Source organism: Anopheles maculipalpis, chromosome X, assembly GCF_943734695.1.
Source record: "Anopheles maculipalpis chromosome X, idAnoMacuDA_375_x, whole genome shotgun sequence".
NCBI classification, from domain to species: domain Eukaryota; kingdom Metazoa; phylum Arthropoda; class Insecta; order Diptera; family Culicidae; genus Anopheles; species Anopheles maculipalpis.
Window position 1 is genome coordinate 9,299,491 of NC_064870.1, and position 18,180 is coordinate 9,317,670.

At 45.1% G+C, this 18,180-nt stretch overlaps 3 protein-coding genes across 3 annotated transcripts in view; 1 reads left to right on the forward strand and 2 right to left on the reverse strand.

Annotated features, from left to right (window-relative positions):
* Window positions 1-18,180, forward strand: part of LOC126563177 (synaptic vesicle glycoprotein 2B) — a 383,950-nt gene that overhangs the window by 342,393 nt on the left and 23,377 nt on the right. The window lies entirely within an intron of this gene.
* Window positions 1-18,180, reverse strand: part of LOC126560710 (ras-related protein Rab-10-like) — a 254,816-nt gene that overhangs the window by 64,014 nt on the left and 172,622 nt on the right. The gene's annotated exons all lie outside the window — the stretch shown is intronic.
* Window positions 8,671-16,624, reverse strand: LOC126562000 (E3 ubiquitin-protein ligase Nedd-4-like). The gene is made up of 13 exons (XM_050218412.1): window positions 16,547-16,624; window positions 15,723-15,802; window positions 14,939-15,229; window positions 14,535-14,643; window positions 14,329-14,474; window positions 14,159-14,240; window positions 12,490-12,734; window positions 12,219-12,321; window positions 10,381-11,062; window positions 10,097-10,221; window positions 9,698-9,996; window positions 8,884-9,576; window positions 8,671-8,804 (listed from the first exon to the last, which is right to left on the reverse strand). The coding sequence occupies exons 1-13, from the start codon at window positions 16,604-16,606 to the stop codon at window positions 8,702-8,704; spliced, it is 3,018 nt and encodes a 1,005-aa protein (XP_050074369.1). The 5' UTR covers window positions 16,607-16,624; the 3' UTR covers window positions 8,671-8,701.

Below are 18,180 nucleotides of genomic sequence, written 5' to 3' on the forward strand. Positions count from 1 at the left end.
CTCTACCCGAAGGGCCTCCGGTGTTGGGCCAGGTAGAGGGAGAGCAACAGTGTAACGCTTCCTACTACTTAAAACAAAACTAAAAACCCTTTTCTTCAAGTTCTTACCAGTCTTCTGCAGGTTGCGTGGTGCTGCGCGGAAACAAAACGGACATACATATACCTCAGTGGATCCTTTACTCTTTCCAAATCAATTTCCGCCCTACTCAGAAATGAAAGGACACAGAAAACAATCTTCAACAGTTGAATATTTTTTTTATACGAGGGCAGTATTTAGTTCATACGTTTCTAAGAGTTTTAGGTTAGGAACGATTTTAAGCAAAAACAAAAGGTTTAAAAAGCACACACACACACACAACTATACAAACACATGCATACAGCATAGAGTACACGCACGGGTATGCAAGATGGCCGAACGTCGGACAGTAGTGCAGACCTGGTTGGTGATGGGATGATTGGTGGTTTGATTGGCAGCTGCTTACATTTGACACAAGGCGAGACATTTTGTACTCCGACCGGGGACCAAAAACAAGGAAGCAAAATCGTTCACTGGTGCTAGGGAAAGGATGCTTGCCAAAATAATGGAGAAAAAAATAATGGAAAAAAAAACACACACACACATACACATAATGGCGGTTGCACTTGTTAAGCATAATAATTTATTGAATACGAATTATTTATTGATTGATTATATTTATTTATTTATTTAACCCATTATTACTTCTGCACGGCTGCGAATGAGGACAACAACAACATGATGCAAAACAGAACCTAATTTACTTATTTATTAAAATCTATCTTACAATAGCATGATGCTTTAATAGTCGGGAAGGGCGGATGAGGTTCTCCTACGCATTCCCTTTCCGTGGTACCTTACATACCGACTTCCACTGTCATTTTGCTCGCTGTCGAGGAAGTAGTTGACATTTTAAAAATGTCAACCATATAATACTCGAGCGAGCGAGTGAAACACTCGAGAGGATACTATAGAGAGATAGTGAGGGCCGACCGTTGAAAACCACCGCCATAGGACATGAGGACACATGTCAGTGAGTGACATCAAACCGAGATTGGGCAATATCAACCGATCACGACGGGTTAATATAATTTTTAATCATGCACCAACTACTACTTCCCTTGGAGAAAAAAAGGCTTTGACTCTGGATAGTATAGTGGTTAGTACTATCTGCATCACAGATGATAGTTGACAGGATACAGATGACAGACAGGACAGGACCCTCGTATATCTCTAACCTCTCCTTCACTACATCTATTCTTCCATCCCCACCCCACCCCCCCACCCCCCTCTCTCCCGGTGGTCATTCTGATGATCGCTTCCCCTAATCATCCCCCAACCCTTCCCATACGTGCTAAGGAGCTAAGGAGACGCTAGAAGCGAAGTACACACCGGTTCACCATAGGTGAACCGTAGCTATTTTTATCTTTATACACAACCGGCACACAAACACCCTGCTTTACACGTTTTAATGCAAAGGAATACGTAGTAATTGAGGACACTGAGGCGACCGAACGGTTTTTTTTCTTCTTCTTCTTCTTCGTCTTCTTCTTCGGTGGGTAGTAGACATCTAATGAGATTAGTAACGCGCACACGTATATTGGCGTAACGGTCGCCAGGAGGGTGGTTTTTGTTTTGTAACGCGTAACGGCACACGCATTATCGCGCTGGTGTATCGTTTAATAGTAGTAGTAGTAGGTATTTGTAGCAGTATACAGTAGTAATAGTAGCCACTCTAGTAGTTTACTCCTAGCTGTGTAAAATGTATCATATTACAGGCACCGTTGGAGGTCCGTGTGTATGCGTATGCGCGTGTGTGTGTGTGTGTGTGTACACGAATGCTAGAGCGCGCCGCCCCTCGTAGTACTGTGGTTGGGAACAGTGGGTCGCACGGCGCGTTACTTAATTTTAAACACGTCAAATCATGAGTATCAAATATGAAGCAAAAATAAAAATAAAATATTCATAATGGCAATAAATAAATAACTTTAAATAAAACACAAATTCAACAACACAACTGTGTCTTTCTTTTAATCCGATCCTCCTTCGGTGGACTTTGCTAGCAGAATTCTTCAATTGCAAGTTTCGCCATAGGTTGTGTGCATTCGCGTCACACAAGCTGGACAAACGGAGCGGTACGGTGGCTGGTCGGCGCTTTGCCGATGTGCTAGGTTGGTTGTGCTGTACTGCCATTTTTGCGCAAAATATGAGCTTCTGTTCGCTAGAAGCTAAGGCGAGGGGTTCGGTGCGTTCGGAGGAAGCTCGTCACGATGGCAAACACAGATCACGATGCAGAGTGCTGATACAGTTGCTGGAGAAGGAACACATCTTGTGCCTGCGGATTGAATCCACAACCAAGGTCAATTGGCAGAAATTGTCAAGAGTCTGTTGAATAGTAGTGGGACAGATTTTGAGACAGTAGAATTCGCATCTTGCCAAGTCTGGGATGCAAGCTTTCAAATAATGCAACTATAATTTCTTCCCACATTGAGGCTTCATCCCAAATAAAGCAAGCGTTCAAAGACTGCTGGGCATATGGGGAACAAAATTGTTCCTATACTGTAGTAAAGGCCGCTACTACCGACGATCACTCTCTTTTGCCAGTTCATTTTCCAGGTGCTTGAGAGCTATTTCAGTTGAGCTAATAGCAGCGATTGGATCAGGGTTGTGTTTAACGTTCATGTCACAAGAGTCTTAGCGGACTAAGCATGTACAGGGCGTTCGGGATAATTTTGACAGTCACCTACGGAGAAAGAAATAAAATTTTATGGCAAAATTAATCATCAGGGAAATTTTTTTTTGTTTTAGAAATAGTAGCTTACCATGTATTTTATTTATTTTATTCAAAATATCCGCCCTCGGCTTCTATTACCGCCTCCACCCATCTCTGGAACCGAGAACAAGCCCTGGCGACAGTTTCGCGTGGTAGGGCCGCGAAACGGACCTGAGCTCCGCCTTGGTGTTGCTGGAGGTTCTGTTGGTGTCCCGTTCCACCGCACTCCACACGAAATAATCCATTGGATTAAGATCCGGGGAGCTGGGAGGCCACACATTCGGCGCGGTGAAGTCGTTGAAATTGGCCGCCAACCACTTTATCATTTTGGAGGCTGTATGGCACGGAGCGGAATCCTGCTGGAACTCGTACGGTCTGCCGTTGACCACTCTCGTGATCTAAGGCTTTACGACGGTGTCCAGCATGGAAATGTACCCGTCCGCGTTCAGCCTCAGCCCCTGCTCGAAAAAGTGGGGCGGCATCACGTCCCCTTCCGATGACACGCAGGAAAACACCATCACCGTCTGGGGGAACTTGGTTTGCGGCACCCGTGGCACGTCCGCCGGGCAGTAAGCCAGCCACCGGTAGTTCTGGGTGTTAACCGTGTCGGCGGTTGTCGCGTCCGGAGCGGATCATCATGATGCATGTGATCCGCTTCCACAATGTACTCTTTTTTGGCATTTTTTTTTACCACGGGATGTTTTCGCTGCTTGTTCCTGCTTGTTCCTGCTTGTTCCTGCTTGTTGACACTTTTAGCTGTCGAATGACGTATTGCTTGTTTTCCTATGCCAACTCCATCACGAGTTATAAACAAAAATGTAACTGTCAAAATTATCCCGAACGCCCGAACGCCCTATGTATTTAAAAAAGAAAGCTCTTTGCTCAAGAAGAAGCCCTCTGCACTCTATATCGCTATAAAAATTTTGCAATCGGCAAAGCGTACTTTTTGCTTCTACTTGGATGTATAAAAATTTTCTCCATACAAATTGTATGGGAAAGCCCGACGCCGCAGACCAGAGTAGACTTTACCCCTACTTGGATGTGCAGTATCTCCGCACTCATGATATCTGACAATTTCAATTCAATTTTACAATTTACATCGATGGGAGCATCAGTACAACCGGATGACCGTGTATGTCAGGACCGCACTGAAGCAGATGGACGAGGGGCGTACAAATACCCTATCCAAGGTGCCAAGTGTCATTGAATTGGAGCGTTTGACCGTCTTCCTGGGCATGTACCGACGTATGCGCAGTTATATTTCCATGATTCGAGTGTCGAGCAACAACGAAATTAAATGGTTTACGCGCGATTGGCGCTTTGCAGCAACCTGGATCGGGTGATTACGGTCTCGATATGTCAGGTCTCGATATGCGCCTCGACCCTATTGACAAAATTTCCCTAATAATCACTACTAAGGGTAACAAGGACAGTCGTGTCCTGCAAAACCGTAGCGTGCGTGAAATTTTCCTGCTTTGCAAAACGCTTTTTTGAGAACCTGGCGCATACACAAGCTGCCTACATGGGGCAGGGAACAATGGAGAAATAGCGGAAATCATAATTTTGAGATTTGTGGCCTAGTCCACCAGCAGTTGCAAAATGGAGCACCTGAACAAGGCCAAACATTGAAGCAAGAGGAAGGCGTGTTATCCTTGCACCATCGTTCCCTGGCAGAGATCGTTCCATGCGAGCTCAGTACCAAGATTCAATAGCCTTTGTATTGTGATTGGTAAGCCTGATCTCTTCATTACAGTAACGTGCAAACCAAAGTGGCCATAGGTGATCGAATTATCACGGCAACAAGCCTCCAATCGACCAGATCTCACTACACGTGTTTTTAGATTGAAACTTAAAGCAATCCTGGAGGACTTTTCGGCTTCAGATCGCACGCATTAATATGATCAAAGTATCGAAAAGTATCAAAAACGTGGTCTTCCCAATGCTCACTGTTTGCTGATCCTCAGTGATGCGGACAAACCACGGTCGGCGGCGGATGACGAACGATTAGTTTCGGCTGAAATTCCCGATTCTGTAAACAAAATAGCTTCTCGAATCAACAGTGATCAGCTATAAATTATTTATATTTCTATCATTTTATTTTGCCACCATTTTGTGTGTCAATAATCTTACATTTTTAGCCGGTCAAATTTGATTATGTTTTTATATGCATTCCGATAAAGCGTACACTCTGGTGTTAAGATATACCCCGGAATTTTGTTGCATAACCGGAGTTATGTTGCGTAGCCCTGTAAGCGGGGCAATCGACTAGTAAGTATCGTTTAGTCAGTTTTAAGCAAAGTTCTGACAGATTCCCTGACAGTTTCATCCAGGGCGATCCAGGGAGGGGAGCTGTGTCCCCTCAAGCTGGTCTCAAGACTTTTTTTAAAGGTGCCGTTTAAGGTCATCTAGACTTTGTGTTATCAGGTCCCAATTTTTGTTGTGTCCTTTGGGTATTCTTTTGCTACACAGGATAGCCTCCAACCAACGATGTCTATGTCATCAGCGTACTGCAGGACTCTGAATTGGTTTGTAAAAGATGGTCTGCGTAGTATCTACCAACGAGTCGCCGGTTGGCTCTTCCAAGCGCCAGATAAAACAGAATTCAACAAGGCACAGAGCAGAAAAGAACCCTGAGAGTTATCCAACCGCCTTTACCTGACCTGGTAAGCTTGACCGCGTTTCCGCTTGAGCAACAGAGTACAGCATCAGCATCAGATTCGCTGGAGGAACTAAGGCATGCAATTGAGTTAAATAAATAGCTTAGAAAAACGAATCAAATAGCCATCACTCCGGTTCTGTTATGTTTCATATACAGGTATTCCACGATGTACGCTCTCGATCGGGACAGATTTTGCCTATATTTAAATGACTTGTATACGTATGTATTGATCTGTTCGAAATCATTTTTGGATGATTTTAATAATTTTTTTTTCTGTAAATTAAAGTTTTCTTCAATCTTGTACAGAAGCTAAAATACATGGAATCAAATTTGACTGCAAATACGCTTACATCGAGTATGGTCGCACATCGAGAAATACCTGTATTCGGTTTTATTTAAAACGGGGCTTTGCATTAAACTCTAACATACAACTTAACTGAAACATTAATAAGAAGATTTTAACTGCTGCTCTCGCGAGCATCGACTGTTCTCTCTAGCTCTCGCCCATTTTCGCTTGCTTGTTTTAATTTCTTTTTTTGTTTGATTTTGCACATCACATCTTAGGCAAACGGCAGTCCCCACCGTGCACTCGGCGCTCAATAGATAAGCTTCATAAGCTTCTGCTAACCTTGACATTTGAAGCTCGATACCACCGCCCTATCCTTTGCCGGTAGCTTCACGTAATTTTTTCTAAATAAATATTGAACTTCTTTTTTCTCGCCCATCTCCGATCTCTTAAGCGCTTGCTCTTGGTTAATCCCTAAAAAGGAGTAGATACAATTTTTCGTTCTTTTTTGTTTGCTTGTTTGTTTTACTTTATGCTTAGCGCGAGACATCAAAACCACAACGGCAATAATTAATTTAACACGAGTAAAGCGAGTGGAAAAATTGTGGAGAGTTAAAGCGGGTAACGGGTCCAATTTGATTCTGGTTCTGGTATAACACGATATCCGTTTAAAAAAAACTAAAACCAAAATTACTACAATAACACACCTTCACTCTACCAGCCCTTCCTTTAACGTGAGGTGTGCGCCACCCACTCTCGCGCACACTTAACAGCCTTTTGAGGGGGTTTTCTTTTTTGTTTTGTTTTCTCGCTTCACCTGCAGCACATTGTTTTTTTTTTATATAAGTTGTATCTTTTTAGCTTTAAAATAGCAATTATAACGTGTTATTTCTTTTTTTGTTTAATTCTCGCTTTCTCATTGTTTACTTTAGCTGCTTTATGCAAGTGCTTCACAGTTGCGAGCTCTTTCTACTGGATTAACTGGTTCGTTGCCGCTAAACTTTGCCTCTAAATCAGGCATCTTTGACAGCAGTGATCAATTTTTGACTCAAAGGCATCAATTATTTATTTTGAATTTTTTGGGTAGTAAAAAGTTTAAAAAATCAGTAAAATATGCTATGAATGATTTTTTTTTTTGCGGATCAAGCCCTTCTGAGGCTCCCCCGTAAGCGGAAATCGTGTTGGGGCTGTTTTGTGGAGGGCCCTGGACAAATTGAAGGCCTTTGGTGAAATAGATAACGGGGCCTATCAGTATGAAAATAAAAAATGTCGGCAATTCAACTAACATTGAAGTTACTCCAGAAATGTTTGAACATGCCTTGCCCATGTGGAAAACCCTCTTTCTCAGCTGGCCCGGATGGCATACCTGCTTCAATATTGAAAAATTGCAGTAAAATTTGAGGTCCTATTTTCACAAAATTATATCATTTATTACGCGGCTGCTCAGTCCGTTTGCTTGTAGGCCGAACCGCTACTTTTTGGTTTGATGTTATATTAAGAAAATATTCATAATTTATACTTAAAAAGAAATTTGATTACCATGCGGTAAAATCTTACGGCTAAGAGTAAAAAATGGATGCCTTCGAGTCGAAAATTTAATACGCACTGTCAAAAATTCCTGACTTAGGACCGAAATTTGACAGCAAAGAATGTAAATTTAATTTATCGCTAAACCCTTTTTAAGTTTAGAAATGATCTTTTCGTCCTTCTTAAATGTATCCAGTTTCGTTTCGTTTCTTTTTGCTTTTATAAATTCAAAATGATTCATTAGCAATCGCTACGGGTGACTTTGAGTCAATAAATTTAGAATTTTGTCAATTACTCCAGAAACGAACGAACCCCAGCATGGTGACTCTCTCGCTCTTTCTCTCTTTCTCTCTCTTTCTCTATCCCTCTCTCTCTTTCATGTTTTTGGTTGTTGAAGCTGATGCCATTTTCGCTACATTACCGTAAAGCCATTTTACTACACTTTCTCACCTCCGAGATAAATTATGTTGCTGCCCTATGCTGCTCGATCTCTCATCCGCTCTGCTACATACAATGTTTCACCCTCTTGCAGGCACAGCTGCTAGCGAAAACAGCAGGTAAGTTGGTATATATTGGCTAGCCTTGTAGATAAATATTGGAATTTTTTTTCTCTCTCTCGTTTTTCCCTTTTTTGCGCCCTATAATAAAATAAGTTCTTAACTAAAATGAAGAGGTAAGCTTTTTCTCTTTCTCTACTTCCATTTTGTTTGGTTTTCAGTCCGCTAGGAGCTTCAGGAGCAGGTGTTAATGTTAGAATAAACAAAATGGGCGTTTTTTTTTGAGTTCTTGTTTCTAGTCACGCTACAGACATCCCAACCGACGATACGGCCATCCCAAGGGATAGGAGATGAAGTGATGTTTGAGTGTTTTTTTTTGCGTACAGGAATAGTTGTTCGATTGTTTGTGTTCTTCGGAGTAATGATTTTTTTTGGCAGCTGGTATCAAATATCACTTGTTTTAAGTTTGCAATCGACGGCATTGTAATACCCTCACAAGCGAACCACAATCCCCGTGACGTGTCTACAATCCGACGACTTCCACTAAGGGGGGGGAGGAGAGGAAAACAATGGGAACGCTGTTTTCACATGCGTTTTCCTATCTATCCTAGCTATCATAATACGCGCTAACCTAACTAAACACCTGCAATCTGCGCATCTGCATCCACTGATTGTCATGAGCCGTCCACTGTTGTTAGTTCCAGCTGGAAATAGAAGCAGTAGACGACGACATGGACCGAACGAGAACGTCCATGTGGTAGTATGTGGGTATGTGTGGGAATTGTATTGTTAATAGATGTGTGTGAGTGTGTTTCTGTGTACAGGATGTTGCTGGTGGCCTAATTGGACGGCGTGTGGGTTTGATTCGCGTCACTCGATTCGCCACCATCGCCAGTCCACACATCCTGGCGTATCCCTCTCACCCTCACCCTCTCTTGTTCTCTCTAGTCAACACCGGCGAAACCTTGGCTTCCTTCCACAGCCTGTATAAGTCTTTCCTTAAGCTGCATATAGCTCTCATACGGTGGCAAGTCGAGTCGGTTGAAGCTAAAAGAATGGGAAGCAAAACAATACATTACAAACATATCTGTACCATACAGATCTCACTCACAACTGCACAACTTACCAGGTGTGTGCCCTCGGGTAGTTCTCCTGCGTACCCCATTTCTCGATCGTAAACATCTGCGGTCCGTTCGAGCCGTACAGCTCCTTAAACCCATTCATCGGCACACGCGACGTACCGGTGACGAATTGCAACAAACGGGCACGCATTTCGTTCGAAAACGATAGTACCGCACGCCAGAACCACTGGATCACCACATGGTTCGGATAGTAATCGCCCTTGTACAGCGTGTTACGCTTCCAGTCGCGCAAATCAATGTTCTGGATACCGCACATCAGCAACTCCAGCTCGTGCTCGTCGAAAATTTTCAACAAATTCAGCGGCACGAGCGAACCGAACCCATCGAGAAAGGCTTGCATCTGTACCTGGACGCGCGACACAAACCGCCACTGTATGACCAGCCGGATGTACTCATCCTTGTTCTCGTTCGTCACATCAATTTCGGCCCCGTTCGGTAGCAGCTCGTGCTGCGTCGTCTGGCCGAACGTATCCTCGTCCACGCAGAACGTCAGCATTAGCTCGCTCGGATCGTTCTCCTTGATCCAGACGAGCGAGTTGTAGTACTCCGTGTCCACTGCCTCCATGTCTTTTAGGTCGATCGGTTTCTGGAGCATCATTTTGTAGAACGGCCGGATGAAGAACGCATCGAGCAGCTTACCGTGGTACACGGCCATACCGGCGATACGGCCAATAAATCTGTAACGCAAGCGAAGCAATCAGGTAAAACTATCTGCAGGTCGGTCGCTCATATCAGGATTTTAGGTTTCCGATTTTCTTCCCCGTCGTTGGTAATATCCTTTACCAACCCCTTGCTCACCTGAAGTACAGCAAATGGTCCTCGTTGCACAGTTCACTGTACGGGTTAATCTGTAGCGTGTAGTTATCCATCGCCGAGTACTCGAACAGACCGTAGTACGGGTTAAACATTTCCTTCGACAGCAGATAGAACCATTCGCGGGCCAGCCCACCATAATCCAGCCCTGCTTCACCCTCGAACTCGATCCACAGCTTCGTCTTGAGCAGATCGAGCCGGGTGACGGAGTTGATGATTCGGTACGAATCCTCCATGATGGACGCGCGGCGCACCTTGATTTCGATCTTGTTCGGGACGTTTTGCTTTATTATGGAAAAGAAAAACCCGCACACAGACACACACACACACACACATGCAAAGTATGATTAGTTTGGGAGGTTAGAACCGGTTACGGAAGCTTACCGGTTTTCGCAGTTGCGTCTTCAGGTACTCGTACTTGCGTTTGTAATCGCGCGAGTAAGGAACCGCCTGTCCGGCGATGGTCGGAATGGACAGTCGCGGATCTTCCCATTGCGTGGTTCTGGTGTCTGGAGCGAAACAAAGTGGATATTAGGTTTGTAATAAATGTATCATATAATAAGGGAATTGGAGAAGAAAAGTACAACCCCGAACAGCTATAGAAAAATGCTTATTACAGATAGGTATTGGGGCAGGGTTTAACAACTCTTCAGTTTGTATGAGCTTACTGTGATCGATGAAGAAGATGCGGCCGTCACTGTGGACACGCTCCTCCCAGCCTTCCGGTAGCGGTGCCAACCCATCCTCCGGCCGTCTGACATCGTTCAACGATGCGGCACCCAGACTGTGCGGCATCGGACTTGCCCGACCGGTACGCGGGTCCACCCACGACGTCTTCCGCTCATTGTGATCTATAAAAAACACACGCCCGTTCGGTGCGAGCTGCATCGACCACCCGGCCGGCAATGTGAGCGAACTGACACCACCGCCTCCGGACGGGCTGCTTCCGGACGAATCGTTCTCGTTCGATGTTGAGGACCGCGTAGACGACCGATCGTCACTGGTGTCGTTGTTGTTGATCGTATTGCTGCCATGATTTGACATCGATCCGTACATGTTGCTGGCACCGTTGTTATTATTGTTACCAGTATTATTCGTGGAGGGACGTCGATCGCCGCCGCTAGCATTACTGCTCGCACTGACACTGCTACTGTTACTGTTGCTGCTACCGCTGCGTACCACCGCACCACTAGTACTAGCGATCAGGTCCTCTTCTGCCGCATCGATGCGCTGTTGTTGCGCACGCAAACTATTATCACTTGCGATTGACGAACGACTGGAGGATCTGCGGCCACTTTCGCTGAGATGGGCAACGGAGCGCTGATGATGAGCACCACCGTTTTCGCCGTCCTGTTGAATGGAAATGGGAAGAGTAGAACCGTGTATAAGCATGGAGCGGACAAATATAGCTGCTAATACACAGACACATACACACACACATACACACAGTGAGAGTGAATAAACACACTCGCGCATACAAATACGTTTTTACGCAGACGGAACAAAAACACATTTTAAGCAAAAAACTGCAAGCAAAAGAGCTCCCATGTGCAACGCATGCAACACTTTCATTGACCGATGCACCTTCGCACAGCTGAACTAACCGGCTTAGAATTATTATACGCGTCTACAAATTTTATGACAATATGTTTCCTTCTTTTTGATAGCTTAAAGAAAAATTTTAACAAACCGAAAAAAGCTATTGTTAAATAATTAAATGGAAAGCCATTGTGCGGTTGTATGGTGGTTATTACAAATCCTTAGTATGTCGATGGTTATGATAAATTATTTAAAAGGTGTCTAACTAGCAATGCTTTGAGTATATGTATATATTTAACACATCAGTGGTAGCTTTTCTTAAAATTTATTTTTTTTAAAGGGGTGGCCCGGTGGTGTATGCGACAGCCGGTCTTCAAACGGCAGGACCGGGGTTGTCTAACCAACTACGTGGTATCGGCAGTCTAGAAAGCCATTTCGATGGCCTGCATGACCTTATAGCTCGTTAAGCCAAGAAGAAGAAGAAGAAGAAGATTTTTTTAAATAACATTTTAAATTCTGTTTTAAGCAACCATGGACCATGGAGTAGATGAAATGATGCATCGAAGATTCGACTATAAATATAGTATCAAACACTTGTATTTTGGAACACGCACAACACACACATTGGAACCTGTTTTTTTAGTAAACAATTCTTCTACACACCCACACACACTCTATGTACAACATGTCTACTAGCAATACCCCAACTACCACCTCAACACACACTCGAACACAACACAAACGAAAGTAACGGAACGAATTGATACACAAGTGCTAATCCCGATTCCGCCTCTTTTTGACGCCTTATATATATATATATGCATAGCTAATCTCAGTGCAACTTGAACAGTCCCAACAGTATCCCGCAGGTGGACAATGTGGAAGCAGCAAAAAACCCCACAGCAGCGAAGCAGACATCTCACTGGAGCAAAACCCTTTACCAACACGCCTGCAGCACTCGCATTACCTCTTCCGCATCCGGTACAGATTCTTCCACAAGCTTACAGGGCATGCCCGAGCACGGTGCGGGCCGCTGATCGGCCACTGTTGTCCGCCTTGAAATAGCACTTCTATGTGCGGATGTATTTGGTTTTTGTAGTTCATTTTCCATTGCAGAAACATCAAACAACACCCCCCTCCCCACCACAATATGGAGATGGAAATATGGAAAAGGATTTGAAATTTGTAATGAACAGTGGTTGACGGGGCCGGCTCATTCTTGCCACAACAAAACGCACCTGGAACGGTTCAGCATTGTTCCGCGTGTACGGGAAGGAATGGGGACGGCACGGCTTGAGCTACGGACAAGCGCTGCCGGCAATCGTGGCGGTGTACTGACATGCAGCTGGCGCAAGGATTGTGCCGAACTCGTGCGCAGTACTACAGTGGATTCTTCGTTGTTATCCAACCCGATGGTAGCGTTGCTAGCGGCAAGACTTCCGGTCGACGATGAAACGATCGAATTGCTGCGCGAAGTGTTTAGCTGATTGGCGGCCATCTCCGAACCTATACTAGCTGAATCCGACTGAGAAAATTGGGGTTTTGTATGTGTGTGTGCGTTCGTGCAACAAACAAAACACATCAATAAACACGCACACAGGCACGCATAAGAGGAATGAAGGGAATATTCAAATGGAGCGAGGAAAACCACACGAGTGCAAACACACGAGACTAACGAGCATTTTTGTTTGTTTGGGAGGACACACGCCTACACTACAAGATTCTAGCGATATCACTACAGTAGCGATGTGTATCGAGTAAACGAGCGATCAAACGCAACGCTGCGTAACATGTAACCTCTTCCATTCCGTCGCCGCAAAGCAGATACTCCGTGATCGAAACCTCGGGGCTACGTTCGGGCGAAGAATCGCCGGTGGCCAGCGCGTCCAGCCCAACCTCATCGTTGTCCGCGTTCGGGGCGATCGTTTCGCCCGCCTGCACCTCGATCACACCCACCTCCCGGGATGCTTCACCATGACCCGCCTGTTCCTCCATCTCCTCTTCCTCCTCCTCTATATTATCGAACGAATCATTGTCGATGCTTATGTTGTCCATATCCTGGACCGGGCCGTTCAAAACGTTACATTCCGCGCATGGCATGCAAAAAATTCAAAACATAACATAACGGATTTTACAGTGATCGCCAATAATATGAGAACAGTTTCATGTCGACTTTTAAAAAAACTGATTGCGAATTACCTTCTACGTATGACTTTAGCTAATTTTGGTATGAAGATCATTAGCAACTGAACTACTTATAGCATCGTTATTTTGTGTCCAAAAGTTCATCAATGATTGTATAGTAAGAAAACAAAACTTTAATAAGCTCGAAAAATGTTCGACGCAAAGAAATCTACAATTTTTTTATTAGCACACTTCCCTCTTAAAAATCTATGGATAAACTCATTTAACACGAGTTTATCCATAGATTTTTTTATAGTTGGAAATGCGGCAGATCCTGCAGAAGCAGGGCGGAGCAGCAGCTTCACTCTTTCCACCTTTTCCTCGACTTCTAGGCCGACTTCAGGGTAAAACTGTACGAAGCAATGAGCTCTCAATTTGGAAAGACTCTACGGACCCTTTACTACCACCAAGGGTCTGTGCGTTCACCCTAGCGAGCACAGAAACGTTTTCCTATGGTGTTTAATTAACTTTTACATAAAAAAGAAAAAAAACTAGGTCACTTCGTTAAAAGCTTACTTCACAATCTTATTTTGACCGTATGTGCAATAGCAGGTGGTCTTATGTTATTGGCGGTCACTGTACGTCTCCGTTTCATGCACGCGTGCAAAATCAACTAACTCGGATGCAACCCCCTCTCCCTCGCAGGGAGCCAACCTACACGTCTATCCTTTCGAATGGTGGTGGTTCGCGGAAAGTCGAATCACAAACGCGCGCAAAACTTACCGTCGCACTGTCGTCTACACTGATGTGTACGCGACGCTGGAATGCTACGTCCATATCGCTCTCTGCAATCGTTTCCATAGGCCTACGGTGATAAACAAAGGCAAGTTAAGTGAGGTACAACAAGAATGCAGGGGAAATGTTTTTTTTTTTTGCGCCGGCTAGCGCCTTACACTGCCGTGGGTCTTTCCCACTGGGTGGATCGGGCAACGTGATTCACGTAGTAAGTACGTCCATTCGCATCCTGGCGCTCTTCCCAGCCCTGGGGCAACTCGAACACGGTACTGTTGCTGGTCGAGGTGCGTAGCGTGCTGTTGGCCTAAAACGAAACGATCATCCTAATGCGAGATCGGTTCGCATGCTGCATCGTCCTACTTACAGTTGGGGCCGGATTCGACTCAATAATCTCCCAGTCAGTCTCATTGGTGTCCTGATCGACCACGAACGCGTGGTACAACTGTAGCTCACCCTTTACGTTGGAGCGAGCGCTGCAAAGAACCAAAACCAGCCAAGAATTAGAAAAATAACAAATAAATAAATAAATGAATAAACCCGACATAACAGGTGGGTAGATAAGACTTATTCTGAGCCATGATAAAAGGATTTTTCGTCGGTCAAATAACAATTTGTTTGCTTAATTTAATTGCCTCCGAGATCGTAGCAGTGCTTGTAGCGATCTTTTCGACGCTATTTTTAAAAGTTTGTTACATCAGGACTACAACTTATCCACCCACCTGTGTAAGATCATAAAGAAAGGAAGAAAAAAATCGAACTCAAGCGTACCGTACTGACCTGCGCGGTCGCAATGGGTAGCTGCGGACCGGAATCTCAACGCCCGGCCGCTCCTTCGGCAGCTGGTCGAGCGCTAGCTCGACCATGCCGAGAAAGTCGTCCCGCGTTAGCCGATTCTCGTCGAACACCTGCAGCACTAGCTTGTGCTCGGCGGGATTGACTGGCAGGATAAACTCTTCGTTCCATTTCGGATCGAGCGTGCGTTTCTTCGTTTTGGTAAACTTGGATAGGACGGTTGCGTCGCCGTTGATTTGATTTACGTCAATGCGCACGTACGGGTCACTGGTGAATATGGAAGAGAATGGGGAGGGAAAACAAAGCAAAAATTAGTAGTGTTGGCAGATTCAGGATACGGAAGATCCAAAGTTACAATACCTAGGAAGATTCGAGTCGGATTGGATCGTAGTTGAAGGATTTGATCCAATTTGGATTTCATTGCGGTTCGAACCGATTCGAATAAGATTCGATTTGGATTTTATCGAGACTCGTTCTGAATAACTCTGAATGAATAACCCTATCTTCTATGACTTTAAATCTTATTTTCCACTCTAGTGAGCAGCCACTTTTTGCTTTCGTTTCTATAGGGATTCCATTGGGATTCGAATCTCCATTCGTATTCGCTTTTCCCAACAGAAAACGGTGGGGTAAGGTTTCAAGCATTGCATATAAGAAAGCAAGGGCACCGAACAGAACGCAAAGACAAAATTAATTAGATTTTAGGAACGCGCTGGCACGGTGCTTATCATACGCGCGCAAGCTTTCTTGGCCTTCTTACCTTGCGCCAAAAATATCCTTCTTTGCGAGCTGCAGCCCAGCAACAACCTTAATCCGCAATCGGTACGTTCCATCGCTTAGCTGTGCGTAGGTGGGTCGAGAAAAAAAGAGAAAGAGAGAAGAGAGAGATAAAAAGAAGCAGATATTATGTATTAATAATGGTAAATAGATCAATAGAAAAAGGAGTCATGCTGGTTTTCCACACGAATTTCCAATCCGAAACCATTGCGCCTCCAGAACGCACGAGAACGTGAGGGACAGCAAAACACCAACCAAGCGCCTCGGGTCTGTTTTGGATGCAGCTTTTTTTTTTTTTTGTTTTGTGTCAGCCGTGCGGCTCATATGATTGTAGGGCGCTCGCTGCCAGCAAAATGTCAAATGTGAATGGTCAATCGATTTTACCGTGGAAGCCAGTGCGGCCTAAGGTTTCCATTTGGGGTTGTTTTTCTTTTTTCCGTTGTTTCTTTATCATGGTGGTGCTGGTGGTGATGCGTGGAAGTAAAGCATGACTCATTGTGTAGCAATTTCTGAACCCCTCCCCTTCCAAAACCCGCTACCATTGCTGCCAACTACCCCGCTATGCATCAGGCGTGTGTGCAACGCTTATCGAACCCTTCGCCCAGTGTCTTTTTTTTTCCTCATCATCGTTATTTTGTCGAAGCGGACAGCGCAAATGGAACGTAAGACAAGACTGACTCGGTGATGGGTCAGCGCTAGCGACAAATGTGGTTCGGGGTTTGGGGAATCGATAAGAGCCATCGCACGATTAACACCGGCGATCTAATCAGTGCCCAACGGGTACGGGCGGGATCGAAAAGAACTTACATGCTGCCCATCCGTTGCAGCTCCAGCACCCGCGCTGCCATTTTCCTCTACACCAGCCATGGCGAAATTGCGGCGTACTGGGCGCGAAGGGAAGGAAAATTCTCGGTTTCCCCCTCGCTGTGCTTTGATCGGTTGCTTGCTGCTGTTGATCGATTGATGTCCCTCCGGGTTGTGCGGGTGTACGGGTTGATGGGGTGGTTCGGAGGGATGGAGGCGGGTTTTCGGATGTTATCCGGCGCGCAAACTTGACTCACTCACTCTCTCACACAAACGCGCGCGCACACACACACACAAACACACACAGATGTTCTGGGTGTTCCGGGGATGCCGAGCTGGGGTGGTTGTTATTTCACACAGGCACACTACGGATAAATATACGCTCCCGGACGGGTCACATCGTCAAGGAACGCGTTCAGCTGCAACTGATGACAGCCGGACGCCCGAGCGGAGTTTCTTTCTGGGGCCAACATTAAACACGACGGCTTCTTTGCACCTTGTACACTTCGCCCAGCAACAGCAACCGACCAGCACGCATGAATCGCACCGAAAATCACTGCCTGTTTCGAAATAAATGCGTGCAGTTGCAATTAATGGACCGAAATTTCGTTTCTAATCTAATAAACACTGGTGCGGAGCAGTCTGTTTGCGCACGGTGAAACAAGGAGGAAAAACACACGCAGGTGGTGCTTAGTGCCTGTTTACACGTGACGCACGGAACGGTTGTGTTACCTTATTTGTAACTATTACACAAAAATATTCGATGTACTTTGGGAGGCAATTTTGCTTTCTATTTACGGCACGGGCAGTTACGGGTCATGTAAGCAAATGAACTACATTTCTTTACTTTTTACTCGGTGCATGGTCCGTGTAGACATGTAATTTGGTTTGACATCCTGAAAAATAACAACACAGATGCCTTCACAGGGTGGCTCATGCAATTGTGCCCTAAATTGTGAAACGGTAACGAACTGATGCTCTGCTAGAAACTATACATGATAAATAGTATTGTTAGTTACAGAGCATAAAATGAAGAAAGGAAAAACGCATTATTTGAACTCATATCGTAAGAGCTTTCCTCCCCAAACCACAGATGGCGCTAGCACACTGATTTGAAACATCGATAAAGTTTGTTGTAGAGGCGAATGCAGAAAAGGCATCATGCTTTTTACTTCACGACGAGTAAACGTTTTTTCCCCAGCCATGGCTCTACTGGGACTGAATGTTGCAGTTGATTTATCAGGCTTTCGAATCTGAATTGAACGACTCCCTTCGACAAAATCTTTTGAGCGAAGTCCATTGAACGAGTTTTCTTGGACGCATGACCCTGGGCAAGTATCCGTTGGGCGAGTTCACGTTGTACGAATCTACGTTGGACGAGTCCACATTTTATGAGTCCTTTTAGAAGAACTTTGGAATCCAGTCCAATCCGTTGAACGAACCCCGCAATACGAATTCCCGTTCGACGAGACCCCAGTTGGACGAGACCCATAGGAAGAGTTCCCGTTGCACGAGACCCATTAGAAGGATTCCCTGTCGGATGTGTCCTCCTGGTCGAGTCATCCTGGTTGAGTCCTCCTGAGCGAGTCCTTCCTGGCCAAGTCCTGCCTGACCGAGTCTTCCCTGGCCGAGTCCTC

Excerpts from the sequence above, each read along its gene's own strand:
- LOC126562000 (XM_050218412.1), bottom strand. The coding sequence starts at position 16,606 with ATGGCTGGTGTAGAGGAAAATGGCAGCGCGGGTGCTGGAGCTGCAACG. Across the intron at positions 10,222-10,380 it reads CATCTTCTTCATCGATCACA|ACACCAGAACCACGCAATGG; the intron begins GTAAGCTCATAC and ends GTTTCGCTCCAG. Across the intron at positions 9,577-9,697 it reads GACCATTTGCTGTACTTCAG|ATTTATTGGCCGTATCGCCG; the intron begins GTGAGCAAGGGG and ends CTTGCGTTACAG.